Source organism: Gordionus sp. m RMFG-2023, chromosome 1 (genome assembly GCF_954871325.1).
Source record: "Gordionus sp. m RMFG-2023 chromosome 1, tfGorSpeb1-WG-v2, whole genome shotgun sequence".
In the NCBI taxonomy this organism is placed as follows: Eukaryota; Metazoa; Nematomorpha; class Gordioida; order Chordodea; family Parachordodidae; genus Gordionus; species Gordionus sp. m RMFG-2023.
Genome location: NC_088775.1, coordinates 25234623 through 25255700, shown reverse-complemented (window position 1 = coordinate 25255700; position 21078 = coordinate 25234623). Strand labels below are relative to the sequence as shown.

At 26.2% G+C, this 21078-nt stretch overlaps 1 protein-coding gene across 2 annotated transcripts in view; it reads right to left on the bottom strand.

Annotated features, from left to right (window-relative positions):
- Positions 1-20494: 20494 nt before the first annotated feature.
- LOC135922931 (squamous cell carcinoma antigen recognized by T-cells 3-like) overlaps positions 20495-21078 on the bottom strand; it is a 59758-nt gene continuing 59174 nt past the window's right edge. Inside the window, exon 16 of one of the 2 annotated variants that reach the window (XM_065457467.1) lies at positions 20495-20920. In XM_065457467.1, coding sequence (XP_065313539.1) covers positions 20878-20920 — 43 coding nt within the window. In that variant the 3' untranslated portion in view covers positions 20495-20877. The remainder of the gene's footprint in view (positions 20921-21078) is intronic. The other variant, XM_065457466.1, reaches the window with a different exon arrangement.

Below are 21078 nucleotides of genomic sequence, written 5' to 3'. Positions count from 1 at the left end.
GTGAACTCAGTCTTTATATGTTGTCCCTAATTAATTCCTAAAAATCTTTCCTTTCTTTCTTCCCCCTATTCTCTTTTCATTGTTTCTTTTTACTCCTTCTCCTCTTTTCTCCTTTTCTTTCCTTTTGTTTTACCTTCTATCTCTCTCTCCTTCTTTCTTTCCTCCCCTTTCCAATTTGAATAATTTCATTAATCGCCCTTCGTATTAGTCATTTAATGCTTTATTTTCTTATTCAATTTGAATCCTCCGAATTGAATACTTCTTGGAATTATTGGCCGTATTTTGATTATCCAACGCTCAATTCAATTATTCTATTCTGTCGAATTCTCATAAATCAAATTAAATATCATATTTTGACTCTTACGAATATACTTATATTTATATTCACCAAATTCCGAATCGAATAGGAATACGAATATATTCAATTTTTCGTAATTCGTTATTGGTCTTTATGATCCTCTTGCCTGGCCGTAATTCTAGATTCTTCAATATATCCTTATTTCTTCTTACAAATAATTAATAATTACCCCCAAAAAGTTTTTTTAACTAACCATCCCAATACATAACATTCATAAACCTTTAAATCCTGGTTTTACTTTACTTTAATTTCATTTCAATATTTTATAATATCTAACTCTTCTTTAATATATAATTATTTTCCCCATAATTTCTATAAAATATTCCTATAATATATATAAATTCACCCGATATCTGTATCCTTCGTAACCCTTTATATAAATTCTCAATTTAAAATTATTATAGAAGTTCAAAATAAAGATCCAAATAATGAATGAAAAACCTTTTATTTTTTCCCCTCTTTTCAGATATTCTATCATAATCCCTCATTTTGATTTTCACTTTTTCTTCCACTTTATTATTCAATTTTAAGAAAATTTAATCCTAACAAAGTTATCTTCCCTCTTAATCTTCTTTAAAAGTTCCAAGTTACTAAAATTAAGTTAATAAAATCCTTTTTAATTCTCTTACATTGGAAATTCCGTGTGCTTCTAAATTTATCTCCATTTAATTTAGGTTTATCTGTACTATGATGTACACTTATTTCATTCTTTTACCAAAACAATTAAATTAATTTAGGCTTATATGTATTATCAACTGTCTATAAAACATTATTCAACCAGAACCAAATAAAATAATTTTCCCTTTTACCTTAATTCGAAATGTAGGCTTATCTGTACTATATGGCATATGCTATAAAAATTATTCAACCAGAACCATATAAAATAATTTTCCTACCTTCTCCCTTATTATTAAATGTAGACTCATTTGTACTATGACGTACGCCTATAACTTGTTCTGGCTGAATCATAATAAAGAGACACTTCTTTATTTTCACCTTTACCTTAACTTCCCTAAAATGTAAACTTATTTGTACTATGACGTACGTCTATAACTTGTTCTGGCTGATAAATCATAATAAAGAGACACTTCTTTATTTTCACCTTTACCTTAATTTCCCTGTAGGCTTATTTGTACTATGACGTACGCCTATAACTTGTTCTGGCTGAAAAATCATAATAAAGCGACACTTCTTTATTTTCACCTTTACCTTAATTTCCCTAAAATGTAGGCTTATTTATAATATGACTTACTCCTTATTATTCTGGTTCAATAATTGCAATGAAATAAACTCCTTTATTTTCTTATTCTTCCTAAAATTTTAGTTTTTAATATCCTTATTCCCCTAAATTTTAAAAAATGTCCATATTTCATCAAATTTATATCAATGGACTCTAAATATTCAATTCCTCTTTCATATAGTTTCAAATTAATTATTTAACCTTATATATATATAATATCCTTTCTCCTTTTATCATTATTTACTTATCTTTTTTCCATGGTTTAATCTCCTCCCATTTTTCCTTTTATCCATTTTCCTATAATATTACTAACAAAATAAAGGAAAAAGCTAAACTTAATTTCAAAAATAAGAAAAACAACTAGTTACTCTCAAAAATCTAATAATAAAAATTAAGTACTTTCAAAAATATCCTATAAACTTACCTCTAAAAATTACGAGGAAAATTTACCAAAAAAAATATCAAAGGAACCCAAATGAGGGAAAAAAAAATCAAAATAATCTAACAAATTTAAGAGATATTTTTATTGAATTTTGAACACAAATTGATAAAAAAATACTTTGAAAAAATCAGAGAAAAAAATTAATTGTTTTTGAAATTTTCATCACAAAAGAATAAAATAATTCAATTCATTTTTGAAAAAACGAAGAATAAAAATTCATATAAAAAAAATGATAAAAATTTTATCACAAAAAAATGATTGACATTTTAAATTTCATATAAACAAAAAAATATATTACGAACTAGAACAATTACTAATTATTAATATCTCCATTCTTGAAAGAAACAAGTTGTATTTTGTTTTAAATTAAATTTTATTTCTACTTTTAAAAAATCAAATAATTATAATCATCATATGTATAACAATCAACTGGTATATATAATAAAACATTTCAATAGATATTCAAATTAATACTCAATTAACATTAAAATAAATTATTTCAACTGATCACAAATTTAAATTAACATTACAATAAATTATGTTAATTGAACACAATTAACATTCCCCTCTTCGACAAAGTATCAAGTTGCTGTTTGGTGAGCGCATAAGTCTATGTTTGAGTCGCGTGAGTCCATACGTTTTCGTAGGTTTGATAAAATTGTTGTACGTTATCATTATCATAAGGAATGATTGATCAAATTTGAATATATGGAATACGGAATAAAATTTTAAATTTGGAAAAAAGAATTTGGAATAAAAATTTTGGAATATGAAATGATAAATATATAGAATTCCGTAAGAATGATAAATCAAAAAAGATTATTATATAATATTTCGCGTTTTTTCAAATTTTGCATTTTATATATTTTATTTTAATAATTTAAGTTGCATTTTAATATTTTATTTTAATAATTTAAGTTACGTTTTAATATTTTATTTTAATAATTTAAGTTACGTTTTAATATTTTATTTTAATAATTTAAGTTACGTTTTAATATTTTATTTTAATAATTTAAGTTCAATAGATTAGGTAGTCATCTCAATAGATTAAGCATTGGTCATATAGATTAGGTAGTCATCTCAATAAATTAGGCATTGATCATGTCAATAGATTAGGTAGTCATCTCAATAGATTAGGTAGTCATCTCAATAGATTAGGTAGTCATCTCAATAGATTAGGTAGTCATCTCAATAGATTAGGTAGTCATCTCAATAGATTAGGCATTGATCATGTCAATAGATTAGGTAGTCATCTCAATAGATTAAGCATTGGTCATATAATAGATTAGGTAGTCATCTCAATAGATTAGGCAGTCATATCAATAGATTAGGTAGTCATCTCAATAGATTAGGTAGTCATCTCAATAGGTAGTCCTCAATAGATTAGGTAGTCATCTCAATAGATTAGGCAGTCATATCAATAGATTAGGCAGTCATTTCAATAGATTAGGTAGTCATCTCAATAGGTAGTCGTCTCATTCTAGTCCACCACCCAGAGCCAGGGCACGATAAGTTACCTAATAAGGTCCTAGCCTTATATGCGTCAGACGCAATGTAATCCTCAAAGTATGCAACCATATCAAGGTATGTGTCCGTCATCTCTCCAATAAGTTTTAGAAATCTGAGACACGGATCGCATATAGCAGTAAGTTTACTGTCCATAATTAGCATTAAGTTTATTGTCCATAATTAGCATTAAGTTTATTGTCCATAATTAGCATTAAGTTTATTGTCCATTATAAAAATTTTACTTTAAGAAAATACTATATGTTTTAAGTTATGAATTTCATATCGAACAAAAAAAATTATGTTCATCGTCAAACGGAATTAAATAATTCTATGTCTTTAAATTTTACATCGTCAAAGCAAATCAAAAAAAAATCCTATGCTTTAATTTTGAGTCGTCAAAGGAAATTAGATAAATCAATCTCATTGAATTTAAGTCGTCAAAGGAAATTGGATAATTCTTTAAATTTAAGTTTTTAAAGAAAACTAGATTATTCTAAATCTCTAATTTTAAGTTATAAAAGAAAATTAGATAATATTATGTCTTTATATTTAAATTATCAAAATAGATCAGAAAATACTATAACATAAAAATATGTGTAATTCGTATTCAATTTATATACTATAATTTGTAGCATTATAAGCGTATCAAAATATAAATTGACGTAAAATAGTAAGTTTTAACATTTTGTGATCACGCAACCTATGAACATAAAGTTCTTATCTTGAATAATATGCGGTCTCCCATTTGTACCAATATGGGATTGATATTTATTGCTGAGGCTAGTGGGAGAGACTGAATATCTATGGAACTAATAATAAATAAATAAATATATAATTATTAATAATTTCTAATACTAATTCACTACTTTTACTCTTTATTCAACTTCTATCAAATCCAAAATAATAATCAAAATATCGTATAATTTTCGAAGAATCCAAATTATCCAAAAACTGTCCTTTTTTGAATTAACAATGTATATATATATATAAAAAAATTAAACAATTTTCGAAGAATTAAAAATATAAAATTTGCATATTTGAATATATATATAAAATTTATAGAAAAATATTATGTTCAATTTAAGATTATTTACATAGACAAATTACCCCAAAAATATTATCTTCGTCTACCATTTATTTATGAATAATCACTTTTCAAAATTAACATTCGAATTTGCATATACAACACCTCCTTCCTTTAGATCTCCCTTGCCCCCGAAGTGTTCGCTGATTCAACCATATTTCGCATCGGTAAATTCGTATTATTGTTCGCTGTCAACTCTACACTGGGACAATATCGTAACTTGTGTCCTCCCCCACAAGCCCAACATTCCACTCTCCTTCTTGTGTTATATGGTGCTATCCTGTGAACCCCTCTCGTTGGCGTCTCTTGTAGCCAATCCCCATATCTTTGTTTTGCTTCGTTCCTAGCGGCTTCTACCCATCTGTTGGACTCTTCTGAACCGTCAACCTCTCGGATCTCTATCTTCATTATTTTGTTACCCACTCTAACATAGGAGTCCATCTAAATAAAATACTTTATACACATATATATATATATTCTTCGACTCTTATTTCTCTATACTAGGTTAGATTTTCTTCTCTAACTCTTTATAAAATATAACTCTCCTAATTAAGTCTAACATCCATTTTATTTCCTACAACGTATGATTCTCCTACTATGTCTATCATCACGTTATTCCTTTCCAAATTATGATTCTCCTACTATGTCTATCATCACGTTATTCCTTTCCAAATTATGATTCTCCTACTATGTCTATCATCAATTTATTCCTTTCTAAATTATGATTCTCCTACTATGTCTATCATCAATTTATTCTTTTCTAATTCTTCGTATAATTCTCATTTCTCTCTAAGGCCTTAAGCTTCTACACCTTACTTGCTTCAGGTGCCTTGTAAAGGTTCCTCCTTGTCCTTCAATCTTTACTTCTACTTTTTTCTTTCCTATATTTTTGCTTATTACACCCTTCCCCCATTTAATAGGCCCATCAAACAACAATACCCACACCAAACTTCTTACTGGAAATCTTTCACTATCTGCTTGTTCTCTCCTTATCACTTTTTCCTTTAAAAAATCTAATTCTGATCTCGTCTTTCTTCCTAAAAATATTTCAGCTGGTGACTTTCCTTTTGCTGTTTCCGTACTGTTGTATGCTAACAATGATAACCACCATTGACCTTCTCCATATTTTGCTTTTTTCAACCAACTCTTTACTAACGCTACCATTCGTTCAGCTTGTCCATTGCTTCTTGGGTAATAAGGTGGTGATAATAAATGTCTAATATTCCACCTATCACAAAATTTATCAAATGCTCTACCTTTAAACGCTGGACCTCCATCTGATACTATCGTCTTCATCAAACCATATTTGCCTACAAAATCCTTTATCTTGTCTAAAGCTACTCTTGTTGATAAACCTGAAACTTGCTGACAATCTATCCATTTTGAACCTGCATCTACCATGATAAAAAATCTTTTCTTCTCATATTCTAAAAAATCTACATGTATTCTTTCGCATGGAATGTCTGTCTTTGGCCATTTATCTTCCTTATTCTTTGCTGGAACATTAGCCCACATGTTACAGGTTTCACAGCTCCTTGCTAACTCTTCAATTTCCTTATTCATCTTAGGCCACCACATATATTCTCTTGCTTTGTTTTTCATTCTTTCTATGCCTTGATGACCTGAATGTATTACATTTAAGGTTTCCTTTCTTAATTTATTCGGTATCACTAATCTATATCCTCTCAATAAACAATTGTCTTCTATATTTAATTCACTAACTTTTTTAAACGCTTTATCTTCATTTTTCCATTCTATATCTCCTTTTAAACAAGCTTTAATTCTTATTAATTCTTCATCTTTTTGGGATATCTTATCTACTATATCAAATGTTATAGGTTTTTCTCTTGTATCTATTCTCACCGCTCTTATAATATTACCATTTACATTTTCTTCTTCTTCTATATATTCTAAACTATTGATTACTGGTTCTTTGTCTTCAATGTCTTTATTAAACAATCTTGATAAAATGTCCGGTAAGCAATTTTGTTTACCTTCTCTGAATTTTATTTCAAAATCGAAATTACCAACTAAAATTAGCCATTTTTGCAACCTGGGTGAAATCATAAGTTCCTTATTCTCTTTTTTAAATAAATCTACCAACGGTTTATGGTCCGTATACAATAAAAACCTTTTTCCTATCAGATATTCCTTACATTTCGTAAGCCCGAATTTCACTGCTAGAGCCTCTCTTTCTATCGTTGAGTAATTTTTCTCAGTGCTATTAAATCGTCTCGATAAAAATAAAACAGGTTTCTCCACATTATCTATCATCTGCAACAAAACTCCTCCTATACCTTCATTAGAAGCATCTACTGCTAAAATAATATTTAATTTCTCATTAAAACAACTTAAAATCGGCTTCTCTACCATCTTTATTTTCAACTTTTCGAAACTTTTCTCCTGTGCTTCTCCCCATTCAAACTTTTTATTTTTCTTTAATAAATCATACAACGGTGTAGCAATTTCTGCAAAATTTTGAACAAACCGATGATAATAATTTGTTGCTCCTAAAAACGCTTGTACCTCCGCTTTATTATTCGGGGCTCTCATATTCATGATCTTATCTATATTCTTTCCAATTGGCGTAATTTCATTTCCCTTTATAACATGTCCTAAATACTTTATTTCTTTTACTCCAAAAACGCAATTAGCTTTTAAACCATTTTCTAATATAATATCTAACACTTTAACTAATCTCGAATTGTGTTCTTCTTCTGTTCTACCAGATATCAAAACATCATCTAAATAATACATTATTCCTTTTATTCCTTGAAATAACGCCGTCATCGTTCTTTGAAATATTGGCGCTGATATTTTCAAACCAAAAGGTAATCGGCAGAATGCAAACAAACCTCTATGAGTTGTAATCGTTAGTATCTTACTTGTCTTTTCACACCTTAATTTGCAAATAAGCATTCGAAAAATCAATCTTTGAAATCAGGGTGTCTCCTCTTAAATTCGCTAGCAATTGTTCTATTCTAGGTAGTGGATACTTTTCATTTATTACGCACTTATTAACTGTTACTCTATAGTCTATACACAATCTTAAACTGTTATCTGGTTTTCTTATGGGCACTAAAGGTTTGCCCATTCACTATGCACTATTGGTTTTATTATTCCGTCTTTTAACCATTTATCTAATTCTTTATCTATCTCTTCTATCCAGGAAAACGGTAATCTTCTTATGCCGCAAAACTTAGGCCTATAATTTTCTTCTAATCGTATATCTACTTCAAAATTTTTCAGAGTACCTAATTCTTCTTTAAAGACTTCATTATACCTATTCAAAATAATCTTTATTTCTTTGTCAACAATATCTTCAACAACATTCTGGTCTACCATATTATTAATTTCTTGTTTAATTTCGACTGAATTTACCTCTATTGTCTTTGTATCTCTTGTTTTCTTATTTTCTTCTAAGTTGCTTCTATATTTAATCAAAAATTCTGGTGTTCGATTTCTAAGTTTATCGAGAACTAATTCTTGTTTATCCTCTATAATAGGTAACTTAAATCTATCGAAATCTATCCTTTCACTATTTTCATCATTACTTACAGGGATAGTATCGAAAAATTTCCACCAATTATAAACTGGACCTAACGTTCTTATATCATCCCATCCTAAAATCGGTTCAATCTTCAACGTCGTTATCCACAAATTTATACTTTTATTAACTCTTGGTAACCTTACCCTATAATACCCTAAAATTTTCACCATGCTACCATCCAATTGTTTGGCTTTTATCTTTTTAGTAACAAACTCTTTCTCTGGCCAAAATCTCATAAAATCCTTTATACTTATTAAACTAATTTCTGCTCCTGTATCTAATAAAAAACAAATTTCTGCTTCCTCCATGTTTATCTTTACTCTAGGGCATCTATTTTTCATTAAAAAATTCTCTAATTCCATTTTTAGTACGTCTACCCTAGTTGCCTTTTTAATTCTATATATTTCAAAATCTCTACTTTTTATCTTTATATCACTTCTATTAATATCGCTTGAATTATCATTATCAACGTTAAAGCACTTTTTATCATAGCAAAATTTCTCGTTCTTATTACCATAATTATTCTTACTTGCACTAGCATTATCAACATTATCCAACTTATCATTATTAAAATTAAAATCTTTATTCTTATTTTCTACTAAATTATCAACGTTAAAAAAATTATTATCATTACCAAATTTATCATTATTAAAATATTTATTCTTACCTGAATTAAAATTATCAACATTAGAAAAATTATTATCATTACAAAATTTATCATTAAAATTAAAATATTTATTCTTACCTGAATTAAAACTATTAACATTAGAAAAATTATTATCATTACAAAATTTATCATTAAAATTAAAATATTTATTCTTACCTGAATTAAAATTATCAACCTTAGAAAAATTATTATCATTACAAAATTTATCATTCAAAATAACATATTTATTACCTGAATTAAAATTATCAACATTAGAAAAATTATTATCATTACAAAATTTATCATTAAAATTAAAATATTTATTCTTACCTGAATTAAAACTATTAACATTAGAAAAATTATAATCATTACAAAATTTATCATTAAAATTAAAATATTTATTCTTACCTGAATTAAAACTATCAACCTTAGAAAAATTATTATCATTACAAAATTTATCATTAAAATTAAAATATTTCTCTCTTAGTCATTTATTGCAATTTTCTTGGGTGTGTCCTTCTTGGGCACAATTATTGCACCTTACAATTGAATTGTTTACTCTGCAACTTATAGCCACATGGCCATTCTTGCCACACCTCGCGCATCTTAGATTCTTCGTTATCTCACACTGGCGCGACATGTGGCCCGGATGACCACAACTATAGCAAATTATCTGTCTGTAATTATCCGTTCGTATGAAGTTGTTTATATTTCTTTTCTTATCTTCCTCTCTTAATATATTCTTAATATTTTCTAACTCTTTAATCTCTATCTTAACGTAAGTCGTATTTCTTCCTATAATTAAACCTAACGTGAAACTTAAAATTAGCACCAAAAATATAATTATACTTATATTTTCAAGTATTAAACTTAATAAATTTATTTGCGTAATATACATTAAAGTGTACTCAATAACCACTTGATTAAAATAATTTTAACTAATCTTAAACAATTAAATAAATATAAACATACGAATAAAACCAATACCAAGATCCAAAATTTATATAACATCAATAAGAGAACCGAAATTATCAAAAATTTATATATATTTTTTATTATTTTTTTTACCTTGTTCCAATGTATAATTAGACTGACTTTTGATCTTCTAAAGCCTGGATCAATCGCTGTAAGGCACCACTGTACCAATATGGGATTGATATTTATTGCTGAGGCTAGTGGGAGAGACTGAATATCTATGGAACTAATAATAAATAAATAAATAATTATTAATAATTTCTAATACTAATTCACTACTTTTACTCTTTATTCAACTTCTATCAAATCCAAAATAATAATCAAAATATCGTATAATTTTCGAAGAATCCAAATTATCCAAAAACTGTCCTTTTTTGAATTAACAATGTATATATATATATAAAAAAATTAAACAATTTTCGAAGAATTAAAAATATAAAATTTGCATATTTGAATATATATATAAAATTTATAGAAAAATATTATGTTCAATTTAAGATTATTTACATAGACAAATTACCCCAAAAATATTATCTTCGTCTACCATTTATTTATGAATAATCACTTTTCAAAATTAACATTCGAATTTGCATATACAACACCATTCATTAACATATAATTGCGTAGCATCACAACCCCACATATCACGAGCATATGTGCGATGAAAATAGTGTTCGGCAAATTAATCGCCTTAAATTCTAACATTAAAAAAATTTTTTATTTTTTACCTTTTGTATATGTATATATCAGAATAATATTTGACTATGTTTTTTTTTAAAAAAGAAAAAAAACAAGTCATGTCCTTCGAATTTAATTTTCTTTTTTTTAATTTAAGGCAAATTTTATATATTTTATTTTTTTTTACAAAAACGTGCCGGGGCACCATGAAAGAAACAAGTTGTATTTTGTTTTAAATTAAATTTTATTTCTACATTTAAAAAATCAAATAATAATAATCATCATATGTATAACAATCAACTGGTATATATAATAAAACATTTCATTAGATATTCAAATTAATACTCAATTAACATTAAAATAAATTATTTCAACTGATCACAAATTTAAATTAACTTTACAATATTATGTTAATTGAACACAATTAACAATTCTATTAAATGCCTATCCCCCACCCTCACCCGCAAAAAAATGATTACAAACTGTTTCTACCCCCCCCCCCCCCCCACCCTCCGCTCATATAGACGCTTATCTTTTCACAACTAATTAATTATGTGTCGTAATTTTTAAAGGGATCAGAACTATACGGAATCATCACGGGGTTTAAAGGGATAACTAAAAAATTAAGGTTTTAAGTTAAGGAATGATAATATGGTATTATTACGTTTTAATCGTGATAAAGAGGAATCTTAATGCGTTGGATTAGGTGGGGCTGGGGAGTAGGGAGGGGTTAAAAAAATAAAAATTTGATATTAGTATCAAATATAAGGTAATTGAATCTCTTAAGACTATCATATTAAATAGCAGTAATGGTCGAGTCTAAGACGTAGGTGGTCAGAATTTATATAAAAAATATATATAATATAAATTGAATATGGTTTTCAAATACTTAGGAAGTCCGTTATTTATTAATAAATATATTCTACTCATTATTAAAATTGACTTTCATATAAAATTATAGATAAATCGTAATTTAATGTTAATGGTTGGGGTTGGCCTACATAATATAAAGCTAATTTGATTAAAATCATTCTTTTATGCGCTTCTAATATCTCGTAGTGTAAATTAAGATTTAAGATATTTATAAATTTTATGTCAAAACCTCATTAAAAAGACTTAGTCTTTTTTTGGTAGCCAGGCCCTCAGCATATTAACATAATGTGGGGTTGGATAGAATTTTAAGTAATAAAAGAGAATAAAGATAAAACAATTTTTTTTTTTATCTTTTCGCTTCCAATCCTGAACTCGAAATATATAAAATTCAGTGTTCTTAATGTAGCGCGTTATATATCTATTTTTTGTATCGAAAGTTTTAACCCGCTACCATTTTTTTTAAAAAAAGCCATAGCGGTAGCTCACTACTAAAATAATAGCTAAAATTATTAAAATAATTTTATAATTAATTCTAAAATCATAATCTTTTTATTTATTTTGTAAAATAACACCGGGCCGGGCTGGGGTCGGACCGGCAGATCTCTATTATCAATAAATAATGGTTTCATTGCATGTTATTTTATAATTTTAATGTTAGATAATTTTACAATTTTCATTTTAGATTATTTTACAATCTTTTTTTTTAGATTATTATAGAATAATTTTTCAATTAAATATTTTCAAATAATATTCAAAAATAAATATATTTTAAGGTAAATCGAATATTTCTAATTTGAGTTAGAAAATTGTCAATTATGTTCGGGTTAGGAATTTAAGGGAAAAAACTGGCTACGGCGGATCTTGGAAAATATTTTACTTTCGGGGCAAACGGTTTTAATATAATTGAAAAGGAAGAGAAACTTTATAAATACCTAAAGTGTGTCCTGGTTCGACTTATTGTAAACAGCCAGTTGTTTAGAGAGTTATAATAGTTTGCCTAAACAGCTTAAAAAGTGAGATATAAACAAAAAGAAAGAAAAAATCAAAAAACACAAGAACAATGCTATCAAACACTTAAAACATACCAAAACAGAGTGTCCTGGTTCAAAAGCTGTCTAGCCTAGGCTAAACAGAAATAAGTGTTATAATGAGTCGAACCAAGACACACTAGGTTTTTAAAATTATGTGTTTTCTGTAAAATATATATGTGTTCCTGACCCCTACAGGGAATAGACCCACCCACTTAGAGTTATAATTATTACTACAATCGAAAAGATATTTAAATCACCTTTTATTTGTTACCCATATCAAAAAAAATTATTTTACTGCACACCCACCCCCCCCCCTCCCCTCCATCTACCCCTCAGACTAAGTCCTACCCATCAAGACCAAGAATGAATGCTTTCAGTCAAAAGATATTTTAAATTAGCTTTTATTTGATACCTATATAGATATTGTGTTTTGATAAAAATATTCCTTCCCCCAAGACCTAACCTCGCCCGATTAAAGTTATTATTATTAATACTATAAAAAATATTTTTATTACCTTTTGTGTGATATCCATATCAAAAAAATTAATTTTTACCCCCCCCCCCCCCCCCTTCCCTTTATCCACCCCAATACCAAGACATACCCATCAAGACCAAGAATAAATGCTTTCAGTATTAGATATTAAAATTAGCATATTTGATACCCATATCGATATTTTATGTTAATAAAAATATTCTTGACCCCTCCGGCCTAGACCCTCCCACTTTGAGTGATAATTATTATTAAAATCAAAAGATATTTTAATTACCTTTTATATGATACTCATATCAATATTTTGTTTTGATAAAAATATTACTGACCCCCCATGACCTACACCCGCCCTCTTAGAGTAATAATTATTATTAGAATCAAATATTTAAATTATCTTTTATTTGATACCCATATCAAAAAATTATTTTTAACCCCCCCCCCCCTCCTCCTTCCACCTGCCCCCTAGACCAAGTCATACCCATCAAGACCAAAAATTAAGACTTTCAGTCAAAAGATATTAAAATTAGTTATTATTTGATACCTATATCGATATTTTGTTTTGATAAAAATATTCCTGACCCCCAGACCTAGATTTGCCCCTTAAGGGGGAGCTCCCATTAAATAGATCTTTTGATTAGCTATCGATTGATACTATTTTCCACATATCTACTTTCATAAGCCCCCAAAAACTTTGAAAAAAAATAAATAACAAAATTTAAAAAATAATAAACCAAAACGCGTTTTAAATTAAGATTCTTCTTTATCATGGTTCAAACGTGATAATACCGTATAGTTCTTTATCCTTTAAAAAATTGAATTATTAAAGGGGTTCCTTTAAAACCCGTGATGATCCCGGATCTGATCCCTTTAAAAATTAAGTTAAAATTGAATGTTATCTACAATTTTAATTAATATTTTTATTTTTAAACATACATATTTTTTATTATTTTTTAATATACAGACATAATGTTAATATCTCTGACTTCTTTTTTTTCTATTATTTTTATTCCTGATCACTTTATTTATACATAGAATAGGATGAAGCTTTGAATCAAAATAATAATTATTATTAGGTTTCCAGTTAACAATAAAGCTATATTAAGTAGGTGAGCCCATGAGGTTAAAAGAGGATTTTTTTAAAATCAAATTAATATTCATGTCTCTGCAGTGCACATTAAATAAATTTTTTAAAAATTTCCAAATTATCTAAATCCTAGTCTAACAATTTTAATTTATCATTAAAATAAATGTGGTTTTACAAGATTTTTAAATTCTTCCATTATTAATTAAACTCATTGTCCGTATAGATATAAACACATTTTGTTTCATCATTTTGAGAGAAAAAAGCTAAAATTTAAAAATAAATATTATATATTATAAATTAATTAATTAAAAATATAATATTTTTAGGCCAATAATTTTTTTTTCCATTATATAAAATATATTTTCCTGTTATTTATGAACTTTTAATTTTTCATGAATTGTATGGAGTTATTTTTAATTTTTCTTTAATATTATAATTTATCAATTAGTCTATTCTTCCAAAAAATCAAAATTTTAAATCTCATTTCATATTATAAAATATATATTTATATTCTGTTGTAAATGAAACCGCTATATTTATTTTATTAATAACATATAAATTAAATTTTTAAAAAGGTTACATCTTGCGGAAATATTTTTATTACTTTATTTTTTGTTTAATATATATATAATTATTTTTTACAATTAAAATATGAATGTTTAAACAATAATTAATTTTATATTGAATCTTTTTGAAAAATGTTATATATTGCAGTGTATATCAAATAGAAATTTAAAAAAGTATTTTTAAAAACATATATGTTATTATGTATATAACATTGTTATCCTATCCATATAAGATAAGAATGCTATCTTTCCAAAATCTTATGATTTTTGATATTATTTGCAGGACATCAAATTAAAAATAGATCTTATCTTTGATAAACCATGATATTTTTTTAACAAAACAATTATTTATCTTTATAAAGATAATTAGAAATATTAAAAACAATATGGCAGATCTATGTACAAAATGTTGATTTTCTGAAATTTTATTTAATTCTTCTAAACTTATAATTAATTGTTTAGCAATATATAATATATATTCAATTATTCACCATAACTAGTATAGTATTGTCTTAAAAAATGGAGATATCTTATTTAATATAACAAGGTATTTTTATATCAATATGCAAAGGTTACGGGAGATAGTGTTATGGCATGGGGTATTGAATTGAATTTATGAATATTAATACGAATTAAGATTTTAAAATTAATATAATATTAAGCCTATCATTATTCTTAACAAATTGAGCACCTCACTTTCATTGGCCATTATCTCTTTTCATATTACCTTAAAATGTTGTTAATCGGCTAAATCTAAGATCCAGGTTTTAGGTAGAAAAATTCAATTTTTCTTTATTGGCTTGGGAATTTTTATAAAATATGGGCCTATTGCTAAATAATAGTTAGTCTATTTTAAAAATCGGCTCAAATCGAGCCATTTAACAAAATTAGTATTTTGTAGGAAATTTTTATATATAATCTTTTTAAATTTATTAATTTTTAACGTGGCTAAGAGAAGTTGTAGTCGAAAATCGATTTCGAGTTGAATGTTTGATAGATTACAAAATTTTGTGAAAAATAGAAAAATCTATATAATTATTTATTTTTATATATATTTTTATTTAACTTATTTCCTTCTAGTTGGCACCCAGATTATATAATAAAAATTAAAATAATAAGAAAAGAATTTTAACATTATTATAAAAATTAACATCAACATCTTATTAACAACTTATTGTGAGCTATTAATTTTTTTTACATAAAAATAATGTGGGAAAATAAATAAGCAATTGGGTTGAATAAAAAATAGCATTTTAACTCTATAAAATAAGCCAAGGTTATAGAAATATTGTATAATAATTTCAAACCTATATCACAAGTCTTGTTTTCCGTGATTATATAAACTCAAACAGAGTAAAAAAATTAAGAAATTCAATATTTTTTTATGTTAAATTATTGCCTTCAATACTAAATTATCCTAAAAATAATGATACCACCAATATGATCTTTAATACAGTTATGTAAATGTAGAATATAAGTGATTTTCCGTTTTAAAAAAAATCAATTGATAATCACTGGTCGTGTTAAAATCTTGTAGTTCTCTATATTATTAGTTTTGTGCAAAAATTTAATTATTGCCAAAATCCGAGTCCATTTGGATTAAAAATTTTTTTTTAAATCAAGGAATTTCAAAAATGTCTGTCCCACCTTTTTTGATGATGTCATTTCAAAATTAGTATCCCTTAACTTTGTAACAATTTTCATTAAGACTACCTTATTTATTCTAAGACAATATAATATTAATAATTGATTCGGGTTTGACTAAATGCAGCCCAGGTAAACTGCAAACGTCAAGGTAAACTGCAAATGTTTTTATAATATATATTCTATTAATTGAAATGAGATTTTTCTTATGATATAAATAACTTATAAAAATTAAATTATTAGATATATTCAATAATAAAAGAATGTACATAAATAGTTGTATTTTCTTTTATCTCATAACAAATAGTTTAAATCCTTTAATATTATTATATTAAAAATAATTATTATTACATTTTAAATTTCAATAATATTATCGGCAAGTTGGTGTATAATTATTTTATGAAAAAAAATTCTTTACATCTGACAGCCGTAATATTAAAATTACTTTATCATACTATTATCATGTATAAGTGTTTGACTAAACTTGCTTAGATAAAATTTTTTGATATATACTCTATTAAAGTGAGATTCATTTTCTTACGATATTAATAACTTATAAAAATTAAATTATTAGTTTATTCATTAATAAAGGAATGTACATTAATAGTTGTAATTCTTTTATCTCATAATAGTTTAAATCCTTTAATATAATTATAATAAAAATAATTATAATTACATTTTAAATTTCAATAATATTAAATCCACAAGTTGGCGTATTATAATATTATGAAAAAAAATTTTCTAGCTATAATGCCATTGTTGCAGCAAAGTGATTGGCTTTGCCTCCCAAATTATATTAGAAGGTATAAGTTAACATAACACCTTTATCACCACCAATGGAGAAACTCAAAAATATTTGATTTGAATACCCTATAAGCATTATGAGGGTTGTCATAAATTTTACTTATTAACCATATAGTTATATAATTGAGAGTGGGACGATTATCCGGAACGTTCCTTAAACAGGTTAGAAATGTTCATAAAAATAATAAGTTTAAATTTAAAATTTAATTTACAACACAAGTATTTTAAAACTATAATATTTTATTGCCCGTAGCCAGGGATGCGAACCCGACAAAATTTTTACCCGGGTTCGGTTCGGGGTTTAAAAAAAGTGGGTTCGGTTCAGGGAAATATTTTTGAACCCGGGTTTGGTTCGGGTTCAAGAATTTTTGAGTTGATAAAAAAATTCTATATTTAAATCATAATAAAAAACTAGACATAAATTTGATATAAAAAATAAATTTTTTATTTTATTTATAGGCAAATATAGTTAAAAATACAAAGCATATAGTCATGTATCAATTTTAAAAATTTTATTTTGACGTATTAGCATAATATCTCCAAGAGTTGTTCACTCATCCTCGATCTATGTGGTGAAAGAATGAATTTCAAATGTGAAAAAGATCTTTCAACGCTAACCTATGTTAAATGTATTTATAAGTGAAAATATGATAAATTAACTTGGGTTGCAGGAACAGCAAATAAGATTTTAGATAAAATATATAATTCAGGGTGTTCCAGCTTAGCAGACTCCCAAAAATGCAAAATATTTTCCTTCTTATCTAATCTTTTATAATCGCTAAATCCAGTAATTATTGTTCCAATACTTTTCTCAGCAATCGTTGGCCCTCTTTTAAGTATTTTCTCCTGCCTTTCTTTAAGTTGTATCAATTTCTCTAAATCATCTTCTTGTTCAATAACTTCATCGGAACTAATATCATCAGATAAAATCGGCGTTGTTAAGCTTTTAATTCGTCTCCATAAATTTACAAGATGCCTTTTCGCACAAATCTTATCATCATCACTAAGTAATACCTGTAATATTTAAGGATTTATATTGTTTATATTTAAATATTCCATAAAATAACAATTTTAATATAAATCTAAAATAATTAATTTACTAAGCTTTTAATTAACCTTGTATCTTGGGTCCAGGTATAAGGCAGCTAAGAGAATTTCGTTCTTTATAAACCTTTCTTCGCTGTTCTTAAGACAAGAATATAGTAATTGAACAAAATGGTTTGGATTTTTTTCCAGTTAGATGCAGCATCTTAACCATGCTGCATAAAAATCTGTCAGTGTTAACTGTTCAGATTGGAATTGTTTGGTTACGATTTTTAGCGGTTTTAAAATTTCAACAATCGTTATTATCTCTTTCCAATCTTCAGTCAATAAATAATCAGATTGCTCTGAAAGAAAATCTTCGATATTGGGTTTTAGTAAAATCAGCCTTTCAAACATATCATGGGTTGAATGCCATCTGTGGCAATCTAACACAGGCTTAGGGAGTTTCATATTTTTTAATAACTTTTAATAAGTGGGATGTCTTAATTTTAAATTTAGGCTCCTAGCTTTTGCAATGGTTTGCACAATAGGTGATAATTTTATAGCATCTTGAAGTGCCAGCTGAAGTGTGTGAGCACACCGTACCTATAAATCGGATAGGATATAATAGTTGATAAAAAAGTATTTTGTATATCATCAATATCATATTTATATACATTTACATCCATATTTTCCTCATCTGCTGATTCACTCCTTATATCATAATCAGTTTCAGGTTGCAGGAGCTTTATAGCTCTTAAAAAATTACAACCATTATCAGAAGTAATTGTGTATATTTGTTGAATATTAATTTTAAATTTTAGTAAAGTTTTTAATATATTCTCTTTTATATATTCTCCTGTACATCTCTCTTTCAGCTCTACAATTCCAAGAGTCCTCAAATTTATAATGGACTTTGATATAAATTGAATATTTACACCAAGAATTGACCTATCTAGTCGTTGAACTGCATCAACTTTTAAACTTATTAATTTTCCTTCTACCTCTCTCGATATTTTGTCTCTAATTGATTGGGCTGTTTTATTAATAGTTCTGGATAAATTTTCTTTGTTTATAACTAAATTGAGCCCAGATAGGAGTGGATTTATAATTCTTTGAAATCCCGAATCTTCAAAAATTGATAAAGGCCGGCCATTTACAGTAACAAGTTCTAGTATAGAACTCATCAAATCATTAGATGATATATTTATACTTATATGCTTTTTTGGAAAAAAGGTTTCTATTAATTTTAGGTTTTTTTGCCAATAACAATTCCTGATATTTGGTTTTTTCATTTAAATATTCATTGTTGTGATTTCTTTCCAGGTGTCTTTCTAAATTTGACAAGTGATTACCAGACATTTTTACTTTGCAATATGAACATATTGATCTTTTTTCTATTGTATTAAGGTTAAAATGCTTATCAAATATGACTTTATCTTTAATCTTAAATCTATAAAAAGAGAACAATTTTTTTAAATAGCAATGATTTCAGAATTAAAAAAGAGATATTTATACATTTAATTTCATTTATAATATGCACTTCATTAATATCTTGTAAAAATTAATCTGAACCAAAAATAAATGATTAGCATATATAAATTTTAAAATCATTTTAATAAGTTCACAAAAACTGCCCTACATTTAACAATTTTTAAGTTAGATGTTTAGAATTTTTTAAATTAACAATATAATAATTTTTACTTTGATTTGTTAACCATTTTCTTCTAATTAATAATCTTTAAGAATAATGAGATAAAAATTTTAAAATAAATGGCGTAAATTAATTCAATTTTTTAACACTCCAATAGGAATCGAGAATAAATTTAAAAATGGCATAAATGAATTAAGTTGTTTAAAATTTATTAACACTTCATTTAATTGGAAATTTGAAAATATAATATTTGTATTTACATATATTAATATATGATTTTAAATAATACACTGAATATGGTTGAACCCGGGTTCAAATAAAATTATTGGGTTCGGTTCGGGGGTTTGAAAATTTTATAAATGGGATTCAGGTTCGGTTCGGGTTCAGAGTTTTGTTCTAAAAACCCGGGTTCGAATCCCTGCCCGTAGCATTATATGTGATTGAAATTCATAACTTGTGCATTTAAAATAAAGAAACTGAGAAATCAATCATGATATAACTTTTATTTCTTTATCTAAATTAGCCGTTGGTAATTCAATAAAAGTTAAAAGCATTTCGATATGCAAAGATCAATTTTTATATCTTCTGCTTTATATCTTATTTCCATCGTATCATAATTTTATAAAGGGGGTGGGGACTTAATTCTAATTAGTGGGACAGGCTTATTCATCGCATTTACGTTTTGTATTAATACCTACCCGCTAAAACAATCATTTTGCGTCAGAAAAAAAAAGATAAAATAGCAAAAACAATTAAAATTTTTATTATGAAATCGTATATGCTAAAACAATCATTTTGCGCCAAAAAAAGATAAAATAGTAAAAACAATTAAAATTTTTATTATGAAATCGTATTATTCTATTAATAAATCTAGCTGTAAATAAATTTGATATTTTATATAGTATGAATATAAACCTATTGAAACAAATATGAATATAGTGAGACAGGTCAAACTGTACTGAGAGCAAAAAAGAGTAATAACAGTAACGTATATAAGGCCTCATGCGTTAATTTTATTTAACAATCGAATAAAAATAGCAATTTAAAGCATTAAAAATATATTTTTTAAAACAAGGAATTTTTTTACACAATATTTTATAGTATATAATATTTATTTTAAATCTTCTATTTAACAAATTTATGATAAATAACATGGTATTTAACTACAATTTATAAATATCTAAGTGAAGTGATAGATGACACTCGGTAGCTATATATTTAATTTCTTAGCTTTTTTGTCGATCGCTAAAATCGTGAATCATCCTCTCCCTAATGCGAAATGTATTAAACAAAAAAATAAAAATTTTTTCAATTCAAAGTTACGATCATTCGATCAAAACAAAAATAATTTTTCCAAAAAAAAAATTGAAAGAATTAATCTACAACTTAATAGAACATTATATCGAAAATAGGGAGAAATTCTATAT